This window comes from Rousettus aegyptiacus, unplaced genomic scaffold (genome assembly GCF_014176215.1).
Source record: "Rousettus aegyptiacus isolate mRouAeg1 unplaced genomic scaffold, mRouAeg1.p scaffold_m13_p_1, whole genome shotgun sequence".
In the NCBI taxonomy this organism is placed as follows: Eukaryota; Metazoa; Chordata; class Mammalia; order Chiroptera; family Pteropodidae; genus Rousettus; species Rousettus aegyptiacus.
In genome coordinates this window covers 123,942,525-123,962,715 of record NW_023416284.1, presented here as the reverse complement: position 1 = coordinate 123,962,715, position 20,191 = coordinate 123,942,525, and the positions used below count along the sequence as shown (strand labels likewise).

Below are 20,191 nucleotides of genomic sequence, written 5' to 3'. Positions count from 1 at the left end.
ACAGCCACCTCTCAGGTAATGAAAGTACCAGTTAAATCTGGCCTTCTTCAGGGGGAGCCTGCCATCCCCTGGGCAAAGCTGGAGACAGCAGGGTCAGCAGTCAGATGTCCTTGAGGGCTGCACCCAGACCCCTAGATGGCCAGGAAGGACACAGATGCATGTGAGTGGGACTGACCAAAGCCTGCTGAATTCACAGTCAATTCTCCACACATTTCTCATTTGATCAGTAGATAGTTTGGGGTTCTATGCATTTTGTGGATTGCCAGAGGATTTCTGTGGCACATATTTAACCCTGAGCGGGGGGGGGGGGGGGGGGGGGGGGGGGGGGGGGGGGGGGGGGGCTACTCTGAAACCAAGTAGGTTTTTGAGCTTCCTGTTTATGCTTTTAGTTTACATGAGCCCAGGAAATAGGAATTGATTTTTTTCCAAGGCAGAACTTAATTAGGGAGGAAGTTTGTTGACGAAACATCCTAAGCTTCATTTCAAAGTCAAATCAAAATGATTTCGAATTACTCACTGGTTGGATTACTTAGATGTTCCAAGCTTGTATTTTAGCAGCACTGGAATAGAATAAGTTGCAGTAACTATCTTTATTGTTAGAACTGGGTTAAATTTTCTCATCTGCTTATCAAATCCTTGATGATAATCTGGAAATTTCCAGATAAAGTAGTGTGAGGAGAATAAAACCATCATGGGAAATGCTTGCATTGTAGGCTGCAATTGGGAGACGGAACGTAGTAGCTGCACATGCCTCTTCTCTCCTGTGGATGGTGAAATTGTAAAAAACCCAGAACCCAGCCCTGCCCAATGGCATGGATTTGAGATTATAGCTGGTATTTTTTGAGCCATTCCTATGCCACTTTCTTTACATACAATTAATCCTCGCAGAAAACCAGCAAACGAAGCATAATGATCTATGCTTTACAGATGAGATGATTGAGGTTCTGAGTAGTTAAGTGACCTGTCCAAAGTTACACAGCTAGTAAGTGGCTGAGCTATTATTAGAATCTGGATTTGCCCAGCACTAGAGTCCATGACCAAATATTTTCAAACTAGAGACTTGAGTTAAATACTGTAGTTAATTTAAGTCCGGTTGATTTAGCAGAGCCCATTAGGTAAAAAACGAGAGGAAAAGCTGTTTTTTAATAATGAAAACAGTAACAGCTATCATTTGTTGGGCACCTTCTATGTGTCAGGAATGTTTCTAAGCACCTCATGTCCCTTATTTCATTTAAGCCACAACACAGCCCTAGGATTGTTGTCTACCTTTATAGATGAGCCCAGTGAGACTCAGAGAGGTTACCTAGCACCCTTTCATGGAGCAATTCAGGGCTATCAACCCAAAATAGGAAGATTAGTTTGTGGATCCAAGCTGTGGGTAAAGCTAGGCTATAAAACCATAAAATCATAGACTCTTAAAGCCAAAGGAATGGTCAGGATGACCTAGTCTAACTGCTCTGTTTTACCCTTTGGAAAACTTGGGTTTAGAACCTTGCCCCTCCCCACCAAAGAATATATCATTTGATTAGTTTTAAATCCAAGACTAGAATATAGACTCAATTCAATCAATTGATTTTGATTTGAGTGCCTGTTATGTGCCATACATGGCCAGGTCTCCAATCTTCTAGATCAGGGCTTTTTCTATTAGACCTTTTGTCAAAAGCAGGACATGGGGCCTGAGATTATAAAGCTCACGACTGGTTCTGCTGGGGATAACCCTGTGGCCTGAAGAGTAAGGAAAACAGGTGATGACAGGGTTTTGAGGGAATAGTGTCCATTCATTCATTCACTAACTTCCCATTCATACAGTACACACCTGTTTGGGGCCTACTTGCATACTAGACACCATTCTTTTCTTGAACTGTGAAATATGACAAATGTACACCTAATTCCTAGACTCTTTCAGACCTGCTGTAGAATGCAGGACATATCAGACTTTGTGTAAGAAGACTGTGTGGCCAGGACATCAGGACATGAGTTCTAAGTCATGAACTGACCACAGTTAGTGAGAAAAATTTTCTGCTTTCCCTGAAGCCAGAGGGGAGGGAGCAGAGCTGGAGCAGGAGGTATAACTTGATCCTAAATGTGAATGTCAAAAATACCATTTTGAGTTACTTTTGGAGTAATTTGTCCTGCATGAAATAAAGTCCAAGCTTTTTGACTATAATCTCACTGGATGATTTATTAACACAGTTAAATAAGAATAATGAGAAGCATCTGTTTCCATAACAAAGGGCCGTATTCATCAAGTTCATGACCTGTGAACTGCTGGCAACATTTATGAAGATAACAGTGTTCCCACTGTGCACAAGGCAGGCACAAGGTATGGCTTCAAGGGCATGAGACCATCTCTGTCTCTCCACCAAAAGTGTGAACTCTTAAAGCCCTTTATTTATTAGATTCGTTCGGCTCTAAATATTTGCATATTATTTAAGAAATATACATTGAATGAAAAAATACATGACTTAGAAAAGTGAGCTCAACCAGTTAAGTGACTATTCAAGGTTATATAACTAATTAGCAGCAATCTTGAACTTGAAGCCACTGTCCAATTTTTATTTCAGTCTTCCAATTTGCTTCTTTGGAATCTTTCAACACTATAAAAAAGGATAATATCATGCCTTCCTTTGCTTCAGGATAAGAATGTCAGCGAAATGTCTTGCAATCTTTGAAGAAGCAAATGTAAAGTCAGTGTATGGAAAGGCAGACACTATCTCAGGCAGCAGATCTCTAAAACTATAACAGGTTGCGTAATGACATTTCTAAAATTCTCTAATTTGACTTTGGAAATGTGCCTTCCATGTGCAGAAATGCAATAATAATTCTATTTGCTGGGCTACATGAGAAATGAGGCTTGAATGGCTGGCTTTTCTTTGGTCAGATAAATGGATGAGAGGATTCTAGCCAGTCTCTTCTGTGTCCACAAGCATATTTGCTAATTAGTGGTAAATATGACTATGTTTATGATAAAGGTGGTTAGACTGAGATGTGGCTAATTCAGTGTTTTGGAATCCTGACAACTAATGGAAATATAGCAATGTGACTGCTTGGATCAGTATGGCTATTGGATCATCTGTGAATCAATGAACTATTAATAATCGTCATAGAAATAAGGATTGTGGTGACTCAGATGGCTCTGTTGATTTAACCTTGCTGTGGGAGTAGGGATGGATGAGGCTGGAAGAAACAAGAGGAATGAAAGAAAGAGACCCTTTTAATTGGAAGAACCACCTGTCAGCAGGGGAGAGGGCAGGGCCAGTACAGATGGGGACCCTGGGCCTGTGAAGGCAGGGCGCATTCTTGAATCAAAGCCAGTATCCTGTATGACCATTCCTCCTCTTCTAGTTAGACTCCTCTGGATGTATCTAAGTAATGTTTGTGGTAGGCAAACAGAGACTTTCAAATGCTTCCTGCCCTTTATATACATTTTTTCCTTATAAAACATTGATTTGGCAGCCAATGTTACCTGATTACTTTGACTGTCAGCACATAAGCCTTGAATACATATTCTAATGAGCAGTGTCTTGAATTGAAAAAGAGCTTATCACACAAGGGTAAATTCTGTTGCTTATCAAAGAGGAAGCACCTCTAGCACCAACAGTAAATGTATGTTTAGTGTAAATAATCAACTGAAATCTCCACCCCACCCTGTTTGAGCCTTGATTGGGAGGAGATTGTTAAGACCATGTGGTGCTATCCTTAGTCTCCCCAGCAGTTTTTCAGGGTGTAGAAGGTTAGGCTCACCACTTTGTTAGCACATGGCTCTGCATTTCAGTATTCTCTGGGGGCAGTGTGCCCAAACCTTGCCAGATATAGTCACCTAGGCAACCTAAAATAAATGCATATTTTCCAACTGTATCTCATAGCTAATGAATTACAATTGGTTGTGAAGGGAATAGGGGTGAGGGTGGGGGCAGGACAGCTGTCGTTTCAGCAAACACTCTAGGTCATTCTTATCTATAGCCAGGATAGAAAGCCAGATTTCAGATTTTTAGGCTGACTTGGGGGGGGGGGGTGGCGAGGGGCGGGGAGAGATTTTGTAGGTCATGAAACTAAATTTTCTCCCTGAGTAATAACTGCTAAGATACTCTAGGAATATTTATAAAATCATGGTAACAATGCCTCATTTAACTTATGTTACTTCCTTAGTTTGAAACTGAATTGCAATCTTTTTGGAGGTAGCTCTGGATCCTATTAAATCAGGACTTCTTGAACACCTACCATGTGCCAAGCCCTTTGGGCCTTTTTATAGGAAATTAACACTGAATCTAGACTATAGAAAATAAGACTCACATGAATAATCAGATAATAATCTAGAGACTGAAAGAGTCAAAGGTACTGTCTTTCTAGGAGGTCAGGGACAGCCCTTTTCCAGTCTCTTGCTTCTTTTCTCTTTCTCGTGACGCGAGGCTGCAATGCATGAGTCCTGGGTGCAGCTGTTTCAATAGGGTTAGAATTGAGCAGTATAGAAGCGCCTCCCAGTCTGGAATATTCAGCAATGCCAGAATATCCAGTAAGGCCATAGACCTGTGGGTTAAGGATGCAGCAGGACTGTGGAGTTAAAGAAGTTGGGTGGGGGGAGATGGAAATAATGAAGATAAGAGAAAAAGGAATAAGAAGAGCCAGGAATTCTGCCTTCTGCCAGGTATATTGGGAGCCCAGCATGTGTGGTTTGCCTGGCTGTGCATTCTGAGCCTCATATTCCAGTGCTTTGTTTTCCATCCCTGGATCTATCCAGCAGACTGCTAATTTTCTTATTTATGCATGCTAAATTACAAGGCTAGAGTTCTACTGCTGTGGTTTTAAAGCTACAGGGAATCAGCTCAGGGTAGAAAGCTCCAAACTGCAGAAAATTTTAAAACCAGCTGAACCAAACTGCATCAATAGGGTCACAATGAGTCTGGGAGCAGCCGAGGACTATGCGTAAAAGGGTGCGCTGTGAAACAAGGTTTATTTACATTCTCATAAAATGAGTGCTGGGGGGAAAGATGGATGGGGTTCTGGTAATAAAGTCAGCAGCGAAGTCCTTTTTAAAGGTCTGAAGAATTCTAAAAATGTACTATAGATGGGTGTTTGTTTCTATTATAATAGAGAAGCAAAGTATGTTTTCCTCTTAAACAACTAGAAAAAAAATTTATGTGTCTCTCAAAACTGGAGCCAAAGTTTAAGTCTGAAAATAATGAATATCAAAAACAGAAATAGTTTTCTTAAAAAAAAAATGTAGTGAGAGTTAACAGCATTAATTATACAATGTGTACAACTAGCAAAACTTTCCATCCAGATTTTATTATGTAAATAAATGATAAATCTTGTTAATTTTTATAAGCTCATCTGAAAAAGGATATTGTCCTGAGCTTAAATGACAAAAAAATACGGTATTTAGTAAAAAGAAGAGGGAATGTGGTTTTCTGATTTCCAAAAAGCCAAAGATCAGATTTCCTTAACACAGTAAGCTGTGACATTTTAATCAAAAAGCAAATGGCTTCTGAAGTATATGCCAGCCAGCCAGCCAGCCAGGCGCCTAAGGTCAGACTGTTTTTCTGTGATGCACCAATGTCAGTCCTAGCTATAACCACCCAGCAGTGCTTAGCTGGTAGGAGAGATGCGGTGTAAACACTACTGAGAGCAGGAAGGTCTGAATTCTTCTAGCAAGGGTGTCTGATGCCCAACATGAAGGAAATATGTTTTCAGATACCTGAGAATACAAAGAAGGTAGTTATAGATATGTAGATGACGAAGAAGAATTAGGGAAAACAAAATAGATACCCTACCACCTAAAACCTAAAGCATTTGTATAAGGATTGTCCTGAGACTTCAGGCATACCCAGAGAGCTAAGCAGGGCACACTCGTCCTTTCCGTAAGCAGAAAGGACACTTTGCAGTTCCTACTGGAAACCAATAGGACGCCAGGTGGTTTGTGTGCACTCGCTCAGCCAGCCTCTCTCTTCCTGACTGTCTCCCATCTTTAGCATCAGTTTTAAATTTGCAAAGGCAGGTTTTGAAGACCAATCTAATAGTACAGTAAAGTTTCATTACATTATTGTGTATTTTAAATTAGAAATCTCTTGATCCTTTCCACTGGGGATTAATGTGAGTAAGTCAGCAATCTTATGTCCAGGAAAAGAATAAACTAAAGTAAAATTTTCCACCAAGATTATATTTCCAGGTGAAATTTGCTTCCTAGTGACCAACTCTTCCATAATACTTTCAAACACTTGTTTTCATTTCCTGTTTCATTCACTAGCAGTTTCTCTTTTGAATGTGTTTAATCGAACTGACTATAATAACCACACATATTCCAAACTTTTTTCTTTTTTTACACAACTTGCATTTTTGACTCTCATGTGTTGAGTAGTATACCAGCAGTCGATGGATAATAACAATGCTTGTTCAGCTGCTTGAATTCCTATGTCAATGGATTTCATATTGGCACTTAACATTTGAGCCTGGATGTTCATTAAAATAATTCCCAACATTTTAAAATTTACTGTGAATGTTACAGCTTTACCCTAATATTGCAAATTCAAGGTGGTCTTGAATAATACTCTGTGAAGAAAGTAATGGTCTTAATATTTTTCTAAATAGTTCCTCATGCAACTTCAAGGCCAGAGAGTAGGAAATTCAGCTGTGATGGAAGATTGGAACAAGATTATGAAGGTACAGTGAGTCCTATGACTTAAGCAAAATGGCATAAGTATAAGGAACCAATTTTACTGTAGGCAAATTCATATAAACATGAGTTAAGTTCCTATGGCATCTTGTCAACATTATAATGAAATGATGTTGAAGAGACATAGTTACTCAAGGACCGACCCGTCATATTCATTCATGTGCTTAATAGTTCAACAGTTTATTTTTTTCTCACAGTGGGTTATGGGTTACCTGGGTGATTCTTCTACTGTTCTCTTGATCTCTTCTGGCATCATTCATGTGGCTGCACTCATGTGGCAGACTGGCTGGAGGCCGGGCCCAGTTGGGCTGTCAGCCACTGTACATTGATCTTAGTGCATGTGACCTTGCCAAATAGCCACCTTGGGCTTTCTTTCAAGTGTGGTGTTCTCAAGGCAGTGTTCTTAGGGAGAACATTTCCAGGGTGTAAAAACAGAGCTATACTGTTTAAATAGAAGCTATAAAACCTGCGTCACTTTTATCACATTTTATTGGTCAAAGCAAGGCATGAAGCCAGCCAAGATTCAAGAGGAGAGAAAATAGATTCCACTTCTTGAGAGGAGGAATGGCAAAGTCACACTGCCAAAAGCTTGCGGGATGGGAGCTATTGATACAGCCAGTTTCGGAAACCAGCTACTACGCTCCAATAAAACAATTCACATTCCTCCTACATGCAAAATACACAAACTGCCACCTCTCTCCACGGCTCATCCTATTATGGCATCTGCTCCAAGTGCAGGATCTGATCATCTCAGATGCAAATGTGGAGGGAGGAGTTCCTTGTGCCCTGCGTGCACCTGCTCCGGTGCTCTTCTCTCCATCTGCAAACCCGTGAACTAAAAAGACAAGTTTTCTGCTCCCCACACACCTAACACACAAAGATGATACAAGGACAGGAAAAACCGTAATAAACAAATGATTATGTACTGTGCACCGTGGGGCCCAAAAGAAAGCAGAATATAAGCATGGAAAAAGTGGAGGTTCTGCCCTCTGGAAGATGGATTAGGAGCCTGTCCAGTCATCTGAGGGATAATCAAGAAGCCACCATCATGTCCTGAACATTTACCAATGCCAGCCACTGTTCTGAGCACTCTCCATACACTTTCTCATTTAACCTCATCACTAACTTTGAAGAAATGTTCCTAGTTGGCAACTGAAGAAAACCCACGTTAAGACATGGTAGGTGAGAAAACTCATCTGAGCTACATGGCTAACGTGTTTGCAGGTGGCAAAGTTGAAGGTAGCTTTCAATTTCTAGCTTGGATTGTAACTGAGATACAGAAAGCAGAACAAGTGATAGGAAATGGAAAAGAATTAATCTTTGGATATGTGGATTTTGAGGTGCCTGCAAGATATCTATGGGAAAGAGCTGAGAGCTGCAAATACAGACTTAGGAATAGGTGGTCTTCAGGAGACCCTGACACTGGTTTTCTCAGGAAGATGAGAAGCAGTGTGAGGCTGAAACTGGCAAAATCCAACAGCTGCCCAGTTATAGCTTGTCATGATTGAAAGCTGCTTATCTCTGGTTGGCATTTCTAATCTATCATGTCATGGGCCAAAGGTAGGTGGGATGGTTCAGGGCTGGGTTTCTGGCAGTTGTGATACAACAATTCTTTCACAATTCACGTGAACTTGTATAAGAAAGCTCTGTTTCTAATGAGAGATATGGATTTAGAATATTCTCTTTTCTGTGCTAGGGACAGTATATTCTCTATATACTCCCATGTGTGAGGAAAATTGGATTTTGGTCATTAGTCTCATTTCCTGAAGAGAACAGTTCTTGTGTTTTAGTCTTACCTTTGGTTTATGTGTAAACCAATTGCAGTTGAAAGCATATAAATGTATCAACTTCTGTGACATTGCCTAATTGTAAATTAAATAAGAGTAATAGCCTCCCAAGGACTGAAAATCGGGGCCACTAATAGTACTTTCCAGAGATTATTTGATGGTCTCCAGAGGAACTATACTTGTATCTCAGAGAGACATAAAGAGCACTTATGTAGTGTTTGATTTTGACTTAAAGTCACCCTTTTAAAAAAATAACAAAAACAACTGGTTTTACTCTTCAGTCCATTTTAATATCTAGCTAGTTACGGGGTTATACAACCCTTCTGGTGTAGGGTAGGCAAGAACACAGATGGTACAGTAACCATAGCAACAACACTTAGGCTTGTTTTCTGCCTGTCAGCTTTTTTCAACATCATATTCCTTTTAGAGCAGAAGCCTGCTTTCCCTTGCTCACTCGTGCTCTCTCTCTCTCTCTGACTCTCTCTCTCTCCACCCCCTTTCCTCCATCTTTCTCCTTTTCCCTTGTACTCTCCCCCTCTGACTGCATTCTCTCTGAAAAAATACGAGTTTCATATAACTTCCTTCTAGTTTTTGTCTCTAAATTAATCCAAACTTTAATACAAATCTGCATTATAATGTTTCCAGTATAAAATTTCATTTCCTACTTTTCTCTCTTTTACTTTAAAAGGAGATGTTGGAGGGAAAACATTATATGGCCAAAAGTTACCAAAATAAGATAATTTTTCTTAACCTTCAGTTCAGATAAAATCACATAAGCCTAAGCAGGTGGGCATGTACCCTCATGGAATCTTGGAAGCAAATTCTGCTACTTGTTTAGATAAATCTAACTTTTCAGCCATCCTCTCATTAAAAGTCTTCCTCGACTATCAGTCCCAAGGTCATCATATTTGGGAATATTAATTAAAAATCTGGAACCTATATTCTAACTTGCTCTTCTGTAGCATCACTAAGAAGGATATCTGATGAGCACACTTGGAGTTTCTGCACCTCAAAAATTGATCTTCCATAGGAATGTTTCAGGGCTCTGTTCTCCAGTGAAATAAATCTCTGCGCAGAAAATGCGTTTTATCTCTTACTTGTTTTTTTAAATGTTACCCTCTTAGAGAAGACTTTCTGAACGTGGTTATTCTCTTAGTTCTCTGTATTACAACTTCTCCAGTTATGATTTATATTTATTTGTTTGACTACTTGTTTATTGTCTGTTTCTCTCAAAAGGCTCTAAGCTCTATGAGGGCGGACATCATTTTTGAAATGTTTAACACTGTGCTCCCAGGATCTTATGCAGGATTTAGTTCATTGTAAGTATTAAATAAATACTTTTCAAATGAATGAATGGTTTCCTTTTTGATAAACTTTTTTAGATTTGCTTGTAATCAAAACCAAACCTATTTTTCTAATTTGTTGGTATGGTTTCTGTTTCACTTTTTACTTTGGCTGCTAGGAAGCTCAAGTTAGTGCTTAATCAGTGTAGCTATATTTGCTACTAAGCTAAGAATGTTTGTGCCCTTTCTTTGGCATGGCTTTTATTTTCTTTTTTCTATTGTAGTTGCATTATTTTTAGGTCTTTTAAGTCACTTCGAAATCTACTTGGAAGCAAGTACTATATAATAATAATAAATGTAGAAGATCTTTTGTAGTAAAATGATTTTTCAGGAATCTGTCAGAGAGAATAGTGTGCATTACAGATGGTTAAGGCTTAAGTATTGACATGAACAGTGACCAAAGCAACTTTAAACAGTAGAAAATTAAAATGACTTTTTCCACTCTTCAGCTATGTTATGGGGTATTGAGTGGGAATAAGTAAACATTACATATAAAACTGATCATGTTTATCAGATTTTAAGAGCAAAATTCACTTGAATTGCTGAAGCATTACTTTACTACATTATTTACTACGTGTATATACACACACATATGTGTGTGTATACATATATTTTTATATATGTACATCCTTGCAGACCCACTTTAAAAGTCTTTCTCTCTGGGACCTGTATGGTTCCTTGCTGCCTTTTTGTAGAGAAGAAAAACCTGTCTGAAAATCACAATTCATAGCTTTTACCACCATAAGTTAACAGTGTTGCCAGATGACCCAGGTTTACAGATTCGAGACATAAAATCCTTCAAATGACTCTGAGATTTGTTTGTAGTTGGCGGAAAGGGAGGAGAGGAAGCTTTAGGAGGGACTCCTGAGACACTTTTAAGTATCTGAGGCCAAAAGAGGAAACTGTGGTGGTAAGGGAGCAAATCAGTGACACCAGTGTCACCTGGGAAGATGGTGTGACAAGCGATGATTTATTATTAGAAAGGACAACTGGGAAAATGTCACCCACTTAGAAAATAAATGATTCGTGGGAAGAGAAGCTGGGAACCACTTCAGATGAAAGAAGGAAGTGCTTTTCATAGCAGTAAGAAGACAGCATCTACTTCTGCGCCTGAGGGGACAGGAGTGAAAATAAGGCAGATCAGTTTGTTTGTTTTTTTCCGAGCCCCTGGGTGAGTGGATAGAGGGTGGAGAAATGGTTAGTATGAACAATGCAGGTTCGGAAGCATCCAGTGGCTTCCTCTGTCCTCTTTCCTGACTCTCTGGGCCAGGAGGGTGTAGCCAGAGGACAAATAGAAAGTGATCTGCCTTCTGCCTACTGTTACTTTTCCTTTCTGCATAGCAAGGGACAGAAAGTCTTTCACCTTGAGTCCCATCTTGCATCTTGCAAAACACTCAGTCACCAAGCCCCCTTCTCTCTACCCTCACATTATTTCTTTCTATGAATCTGGGCTCATGTTGGGCTAATAGAGTGAATTGCTTTTTAGAAATTTGAGGGAGTTAGGTAACACACCCATATTCCCTGTGGGTTTGGAACCAATGGGAGGGTATTTGTTTTGTGGTGGTGCTGGTTTTTGCCCATTCCCTTTTCAAATAACACCCAGTTTCTATTTACAGAATGTTCTTTTTCCTACTATGGGCAGTTTCCATGGAACAGTTGGTAATGTGCCTGGTCCCAGCCCATTGAATCCATTCCACAGTTGTACCAGTCTTTTGCCATTACGATAGAAGCTGCTATAAACATTATTATGCATTTTCTCCTGCTGTACAGAGACGGGATTTCCTAGGTCATAGGGTATGTACAACTTATTGCCAGAATATTTTTCCAAAATGGTGCCTCCAATTTTCATTCTCATTAGCAGCGCATGAGAGTTCTTGTTATTCTCTGCCCATGCTAACACTTGGTACTTTTTAAATTTGAATTTTTTCCACTTGTTTGAAGTAAAATGATATATCATTGTGGTTTTAATTTGTATCTGTCTGATATTGTATAAGGTTGAGCACTTTTTTATTTTTTATAACAACATTATTGAGATATAATTCAGATACCTTACAATTTACTCATTTAAAGTGTACAATTCAATATTTTTTAGTTTGTTCATAGAGTCGTATAGGCATCACCACAGTAATTTTAGAATATTTATATCACCCTGCAGAGGAAACCCTGTACCCATTATCAGTCACTTCTCATCTCCCCCAAGTTCCTCTACCTTGGTAACTTTTTGTCTCTATAGATTTGCCTACTCTGGACATTTTCTGTAAGTGGAATTACATTATATGAGCTTCTCTGTGAGTGGCTTCTTCTATATTTTTAAGGTTCATCCATCTTGTACCATGTACCAGTATGAGTATTTCCTTTTTATTGCCAGATGTTCTATTATATGGCTATACAACATTTTATTTATTCATTTCCCATTGAATGTTATGTAGAAATATAACCTGTGGGTTGTTCCCACTTTTAGACATTTGTGTATAAATTTTTGTTTGGATATATATTTTCATTTCTCTTGGGTCTATAGCTAGGAGTGGAATTCCTAGGTCATCTAGTGACTTTTTTTTTTATCTGATCCATTTCCCTTGGTGTCTTTAACAAATATTTATTGAGTACTATCACGATTAATCAGACATATTAGGTGCTAGTGACGTAACAGTGAACAAAATCAAACAAAAATCCTTGCCATCATGGAACATATATTCTAGTGTGAAGAGAACAAAAATAAAAGTTAATTTACATAGTATGTTATCTACTACTGTATGTAGTAGATAACAATAAAGCAGGGGGAAAGTATCAGGGGGTGGTGGAGGGAACTGCAGTCAGGCCACCATAGTTGTGTCCTGCACAAGGATGCTTAGCGAGGCATAAGTAGGGGCTGACACTCGGCCGTCTGCTGGGGAGAAAGGTGCATTTCTTTTCCTGACTAATCAGGATGGGACTTCAGAAGTCTTCAGGTAGTGACCAAAATATCTACCTTTAAATGGGATACTTATCAAACTATCCTTCTGGGAATATTGAGTTTTTGAGCTTTCGAACTCTTTGGATATAAGCCTTTATCTAAGATTTACATACCTGATACAATAAATTTTTTTCAATAATGAAAAAAATCAGATATTATAGAATTAAAATCTCAGTCAAGTCCACAACATGACATCCGTTGCATTCACTCTGCATACATAGCTTGGCAGTAAATGAGTCTCATGGGATTTCCTTTCACAGAGTCGGGCTGAGCATTCTTCCATGATTATGTAAAGATTAAATCTGGACTCTTTCTGGGACTCTATATGAGGCTGGATTACTATAATTTAAAAGGCTATCACAATTTTCCATTAAAAAGGAGCATGAATAACTTTTGACTTTTTCAAGCATAGCATATATGTCCTGTCTTCTCATGTTTCTTAGTTAAAGTTAATGACTTGGCAGTGTAGGCTAATTTTTTGAACATGTTAAGTTGCATGCCAATTAGCCTTTCCTATCTAAAGCACATTTCGCCACTTTCTTCCCAAGACAAGTCAGTCTTGACCTATCTGCCACTCTCTTGTTACAGATAGTACATATTATAGGTATTAAGTTGCAGTTACTTAAAAAAAAAATTAAACATTAAGGTTTGAAAACTTATAATTTACTTAGAGATATCAGTTAGGGAATATGCCATGTAAAAAGAAGGCAATATTTTCACTGCACTTCTTTCTCTGGATATCATTAATAATATTTTCTTTCTACCTTATATTTTCGTTGAAATTTGTTAGTTTTCTTGGGTCAATTGATTTTGTCCTACGTGTCTTTGTACTCTCTAAACCTTTTGAGGAACTGCCATACTATTTTCCATGGTGGCTGTAACATTTTACATTCCTACCATTAGTGTATAGGGTTTCAGTTTTTTTATATTTTCACCAACTTACTGTCTTTTGATTGTAGTCATCCCAGTGGATGCAAAGTGGTATCTCAGTTTGGTTTTGATTTGCACTTCTCCGATAGCTAGTGATATTGAGCATCTTTTCATGTGCTTATGGACCATTCGTGTATATATTTTCTTTGGAGAAATGCTTGTTCAGATCTTTTGCTTGTTTTTAAAATAGAGTTAGCTACCTTTTTATTATTGACTAGTGAGACTTTGTTATATAGTCCACATAAGAGTCTCTTATCAGATAGAGAATTAGCAAAAAATTTCTATCATTTAGTGGCTTGTACTTTTACTTTCTTGATAATATCCTTTGAAGGACAAAGTTTTAAATTTTGATGATGTTTAATGTATTATTTTTTTTCTATTGTTGCTTGTGCTTTTGATGTCATATCCAAGAAACCACTTACTCTGCTTTTTTGAAAGCTTTTATAGTTTTAGCTCTCACACTTTGATCCATTTTGAGTTAAATTTTGTATATGGTATAAGGTTGTGGTCCAACTTTGTATTTTGCACTTATATATCCAATTGTCCCAGCACCATTTCTTAAAAAGCCTATTCTTTTCACATTGAATTGTTTTGGCACCCTCGTTGAAAATCAATTGACCCTAAATGTGAGGGTTTATTTCTGGGCTCTCAATTCTATTCTAATGATACGTATGTCTTTGCTTATGCTAGTAATACATTGTCTCAATTACTGCCATACTACAATAAGTTTTGTAACTGGGAAATGTGAGTCTTCCAGCTGTTTTTTTGTTTTGTTTTGTTTTGTTTTCCAAGATTGTTTTGGCTATTCTGGATTCCCTGAATTTTTATATGAATATTAGGTTCAGCTTATCAATTTCTCAAAGAAGCCAGGTACAATTTTAATAGAGACTTATTGAATCTGTAGATCAATCTGGAGAGACTGCCATCTTTACAATATTAAGTCTTCCAATCTGTGAGCACAGAATATCTTTCATCTAAGTCTTCTTTAATTAATTTCATCAGTTTGTTTTAATATTCAGAGTATATGTTTTATATTTCTGTTAAATTTATTTTTAAGCATTTGATTCTTTTTAATGCTATTGCAAATAGAATTTTTTTCTTCATTTCATTTAAGGTGTGTTCATTGCTACTGTCCAGAAATACAGTTTATTGTTGTATATAGATCTTGTGTGCTGCAGCCTAGCTAAACTCATTTATTAGTTCTAGTAGTTTTTTAGTACAATCTTTGTGATTTTCTATACACGAGAAAGATCACCTGCCATTAGAAATCGTTTTATTTCTTTCTTTCCAATTGGATGCCTTTTATTATTTTCCTTGCCTAATTTCCCTGACTAAAACAGCCAGTACAATGTTGAATAGAAATGACAAGAATGGACATCCTTTTCTTGTTCCTGATCTTAAGGAGAATGGATTCAGTCTTTTACCATTAAGTATGATGGAAGCTGTGAGTTTTTCACAAATGCTATTGGGGGTGGCAGAAAATTTTCTCTGCCTTTCTGTGTTCTTCCAGCTAGTTTAATAATTAAATCGACACAATGGATTAATAAGAGACAATAACTGATTTAATTACATTTGTATGTATGGGAATCCCACACACATGAGGGAGTTAGAGTCCTCACATAAATGAGAGGTTCAGAGACAAAAAGTTAAAATGAGGTATATATGACATTCTGAGCTAAGGTGAGAGAGGGTGCCTTAGGGCTTCAGAGGCAGGAAAGTCATTCACATGGCAATAAGAAGAGCAGACGTCCAGCAATTAGAAGTTTGTCTTGCCCTATATGGTAATAAAAAGTTGTTTCTGGTGATAACTCTTATTATGGACAAGGGCCCTAATTTAAATTCTTTAAGGTAGGAATCCCCAACCCCCAGGCCACAGACTGGTACCGACCATGGTCTGTTAGAAACCTGGCCACACAGCAAGCGGTGAGCAGCAGGTGAGTAAGCGAAGCTTCATCTGTATTTGCAGCTGTTCCCGAGCTCTAGCATCACTGCCTCAGCTCCACCTCAGATCATCAAGCATTAGATTCTCATAGGAGCACTGGTCCCTGGTGCCAAAAAGTTTGGGGACCACTTCTTTAGGGAGGAGTAAAAATTTCTCCTGAGCCCACAGGGTCTCAGCTGCCTTCAGCTCAAAATAATTCATATGTCTAAATGGCACATCTTGGGGCAGTCCTGTTTGAACTCCTTCAATACCCTGAATCAGAATGAAGGGTTTTCCTTCTATTTCTAATTCGAGGGCTTTTATCATGAAGGGTGTTGAATTTTGGCAAACATTTTTTTCTATTGAGGTGATCTTATCATTGTTATTTACTCTATCATATGATATGTTGTATTTATTGATTTCAGCTGTCCAGTTTGAGCGTTTAAAAATGTATTCACAGGCCACTCGTGTTCCATGAAATACTGTTCATAATGTGTTTGCCTATTTTACTGAGCCTTTTTCTTACTGACTTGTAATTTTTTATGTAGACTAAATATCTTTATCAGTTATAAGTGTGACAAATATTTTCTGCATATTTGTGGTTTGTCTTTCCTCTCTCTCTTTGTGGAGTTATTTGATGAACAGTAGCTTCTGAGCCTTAATGTTATAAAATTTAAAGATCTTTTATGATTTGTACTTTTAGAGACCTGTTTAAGTAATCTTTCTGTTCTGGAGGTTAGTCTATTCTAAATTGTCTTGTCTCTCATAATTAAATTCTACTTCACCTGGATTCTTTGTTTAAGGTGTGAGATAGGATCAGCTGTCATATTTTATTCACTTGTTTTAGACATAATTAATGCAGATTCATTCAAACTCACCTTGTCCAGGGTCCTCATCTGGTTGCTCTTGGGGCGTTCCTGATGGTTCCATAGCTGATGCAGCTTTTGCCTCATCTACCAGCACTGCCACTGTCTTGACCTTTCCTATAGGGAGTGCCAGCTCCAGCATTGCCCCCATGATGTCTGTTGCTATGCAGCACCAGTGGATGTGGCACCCATGCCCAACCCAGATGGACCTACAGAGTTTCTGGCTCTTTCTGCTACTGCCACTCTAGATAAGATCCAAAACTACAAGTCATCAGAAAAATGTCATGATGAACATCATGTTTATATGAGTGTCCTAGAGGTAATTCAAAGGGATCAAGTGATACAGCCTGGAATTGTGGTGGGGTTAATGCTTTCTGAGGCAAACTTTGGCCAATTAGAGAACCAGTAGATCAATTCTTCCCCCATCCTTCCTTCAATAGACTGTTATGAAGCACAACGCTTCTAAATAGTCTGTCTTAACATGTCCATGATTGAGCAGTGAGCAACCAGCTGTGTCTCTTTGGGAAGCTGTAGCTAGCTCAGAAATTGTCTTCCCCTCTTTCCTAGCCTCACTTCCCTTTTCTCCCACTTTTTGCTGCCCTGAGATTAGATCTTTTAATAAAGTAATAGCCCTTAAGCTTTGCCTCAGGTTCTGGTTTCTAAGAAACCAAGGCTCAAATATTTATCTTAGTCTTTCCTTTACTCACTTACATGAAATGCCCGTTGCATTATAAATCAAGGTTCTCTAAATTTATCTGTTTCAAAAGTATATATTTTGTTTCATTGATCTATTTGTCAGTGGAGCTTTACCAATATCACCCATTCTTTATTATTATAGTTTTATTATATATCCCCCAATCTTATTTATCTTCAGGTGATATGAGGTCATAGCATATTATACATTTAATACTCACCTGGATTTAGTTCATCGATGAGCAGAAGAGTTTGTATAAAGTTGAGATAACATGTTCCTTAGATGTTTGATATAATTCACCCTTAAATTTAATGGAGTTAGCATTTTTTTCTGGGAAAATTTTTAAATTACTATTTCAACTTCTCTAGTGATTAGAGATTGTTTTTTATATGGTTATACTTGAGTCAGTTTGCATAAGTTATATTTTTCAGTGTTGATAAGTTACATTTTTCAAGTTTACTGACAAAGTTTACAATTTCCTTTTATTTTTTTGTTTGATATCTGTAGAATTTGATATTGTTTCCTTTTTCATTCTTAATTGTATTTGCTTTCTCTCCCTTTTTCTTGATTAAATTTGTTAGGAGTTTGTCAATTTTATTAGCATTTTCAAGGAACCAATTTTTGACATTTCACTCACATCTATGGTATATTTTTCTATTTCACTAATATATCTCATAATTATTTCCATTTTCTACTTTTTGAGTTTATTCTTTATTTTTAAACTTCTTAAGTTGGGTTCTTAGCTCATTAATTTTGAAGCTTTTTATCTTTTCTATTTATAAGTATTTAAAGCTATACATTTTCCTCTAATTAATGCCTTTACCACATCTCAGGATTTTGATAATATTGTCTTTATTATTCAAGTCCAAGTATTTCATAATTTCCTTTAAGTATTTAGTTGAGCAATACTTGTTTAGTGGTGTATTTATTTTTGATATCTAATTTAATTTCATCAGAGAATGTAATATGATAGCAAGCCTTTGAATTAACTAAGGTTAGTTTTATGGCTTAAAATATGGCCTATTTTTATAAATATTCCGTGTGTTTAAAAAGATTGTACATCTTTGACTCAATGAACATGTAGAGAATATGGCAACTGACAATTACAATGTTTGCTTATGTTCATTCGCTCAGGCCTGCAATTTTTGTTGTTCAAATTTTATGTATTCTTACTGACATTTTTGCTTGCTTGCTGTGTTTATAAGTTTAGAATAGTTATTATCTTGGTAAGTCAAAACTTTTAAATTTATGTAATGAATCTTATTACTTCTAATAATGCTTTTTGCCTTAAAGAATATTTTGTCTGCTATTGCTATCATAAGACCATCTTTATTTAGTTAGTATTTTCTTGGCATGTCTTTTTCTAATTTGACTTTTAACCTTTCTATATATCTTTATGTTTTAGATATCCCTGTCATAAACAAACAAACAAAATAGCTGGATTAAAAAAAAACAATTCCAGTCTAACAAGCTTTGTTTTGTAACTAGAGATGTGAGAACTTTAAAGATATATTTGTTTCACTATTTATATGTTTGGTTTATTTTTACTATCTTATTTCATGCTCACTATTTTTCTCTCTTTATCTTTTGTTTCTTCTTCCCTTTCTTTTTTCTTTATCTTATTTTATTCCCATTAGTACTTTTTTGAAATGTTACATACTCATTATCTAAATGGCAAGTGGTTACCCTTGACATTTAAAATGCATACTTAAAGTCTAAAATAGTGAATATCTGTATCCTCCTTCCTAATCATGTAAGGGTATTAGAATGATTTAACTGCTGTCACCCATTTATCAACTCATATGCTATTATTGTTCAGTATTTTAGCTTTATCCTCGTTACCTTTCACAAATTAGACATTATTCTTATTATTTACCCACATTTATACTCATATCTTGGCTCACTATTCTTTCTTACCTCTCATACAGTCCAATTAGGATCACTTTCTTTCTGGAGTACATTCTTTAGAATTTCTTATAGTGAGGGACTATTGGTGCTAACTTTCCCAGTTTATGATTGCCTGAATAATGCCTTTATTTCACTCTCATTCTTGAAAGAAATTTATAAATCTTTGTTGATGTACTTTAAAAGAGACTTACTAATATACCATGGATGTGAATACAGAGACACAAACATAAAGATGTCAGTTTTTCTTCAAATTCAACACAACTTCAGATTCCATCATGTTTTTTGTTCTTTTGTTTAATTTTATGGTTCTTAACAAGCTGATCCTAAAATGCAGGATTCATTAGAATCCTTCCAATGAAATGGAAGGACAAAGGGCAAAGAGTAGCCAAGTCATTCTTGAAGAAAACACTATGTGTATTGGGGTCTCTTCCAGATATAATATTTACAAAGATGTGATCATTAAGGTAGTGTGGCATTAGCAAAATAATTTTTTAAAAGAGAGAAAAATGGAAAGAACAAAGCCTCCAGAAACAGAGCACTTATGGAAACTTGATCTTTAACATCAGTGGTACTGTAGATCAGCCCGGAAAGATGAGCCTTTCAATCAGTGTTGCCGGGATAATAGGTATCTATAGGGTGGAAGTGAAACTGATCCCTACCTCACCCTGTACATGAGAATCTACATCAAGTGGAGAAAAAGCAGAAAAACAAAACTTTCAAACTTTTCAAATACAATATAGAAGAATATTTTTGTGCTTTCAGGGTTGGGAAAGATTGTGTTTTCAAGAAAAAGAAATTCAAAGCTTTAGGAGAAAGACAATGAATCAGTTAGACCACATTAACATTTAAAATGTCTGTGCACCTGAAGACACTATTTTAAAAAGTGAGAGAACATAAGCCACTAACTAGAGAAGATATTTGTAGTACATATGTCAATAAAAATTTAGTATAGAGTATACATCTACAAATAAATATTTAAAAAATCAAATAGTAATGGATATGAACAAGCACTTCACAAAATTGGAAACACATGAAAAATGCTGAATCTCACTAATAATAAAGAGAATGTAAATTAAAAATAACAATGGGTGCTGTTCCATACCTATAAAATTGGTAAAA

General features: G+C 37.0%; 2 protein-coding genes across 2 annotated transcripts in view; one reads left to right on the top strand and one right to left on the bottom strand.

The window, feature by feature from the left end:
• Positions 1-16,621, bottom strand: part of SH3BGRL2 (SH3 domain binding glutamate rich protein like 2) — an 88,082-nt gene extending 71,461 nt beyond the window's left edge. Inside the window, exon 1 of the mRNA XM_036237467.1 lies at positions 16,483-16,621. Coding sequence (XP_036093360.1) covers positions 16,483-16,621 — 139 coding nt within the window. The remainder of the gene's footprint in view (positions 1-16,482) is intronic.
• Positions 1-20,191, top strand: part of LCA5 (lebercilin LCA5) — a 106,931-nt gene that overhangs the window by 19,281 nt on the left and 67,459 nt on the right. The window lies entirely within an intron of this gene.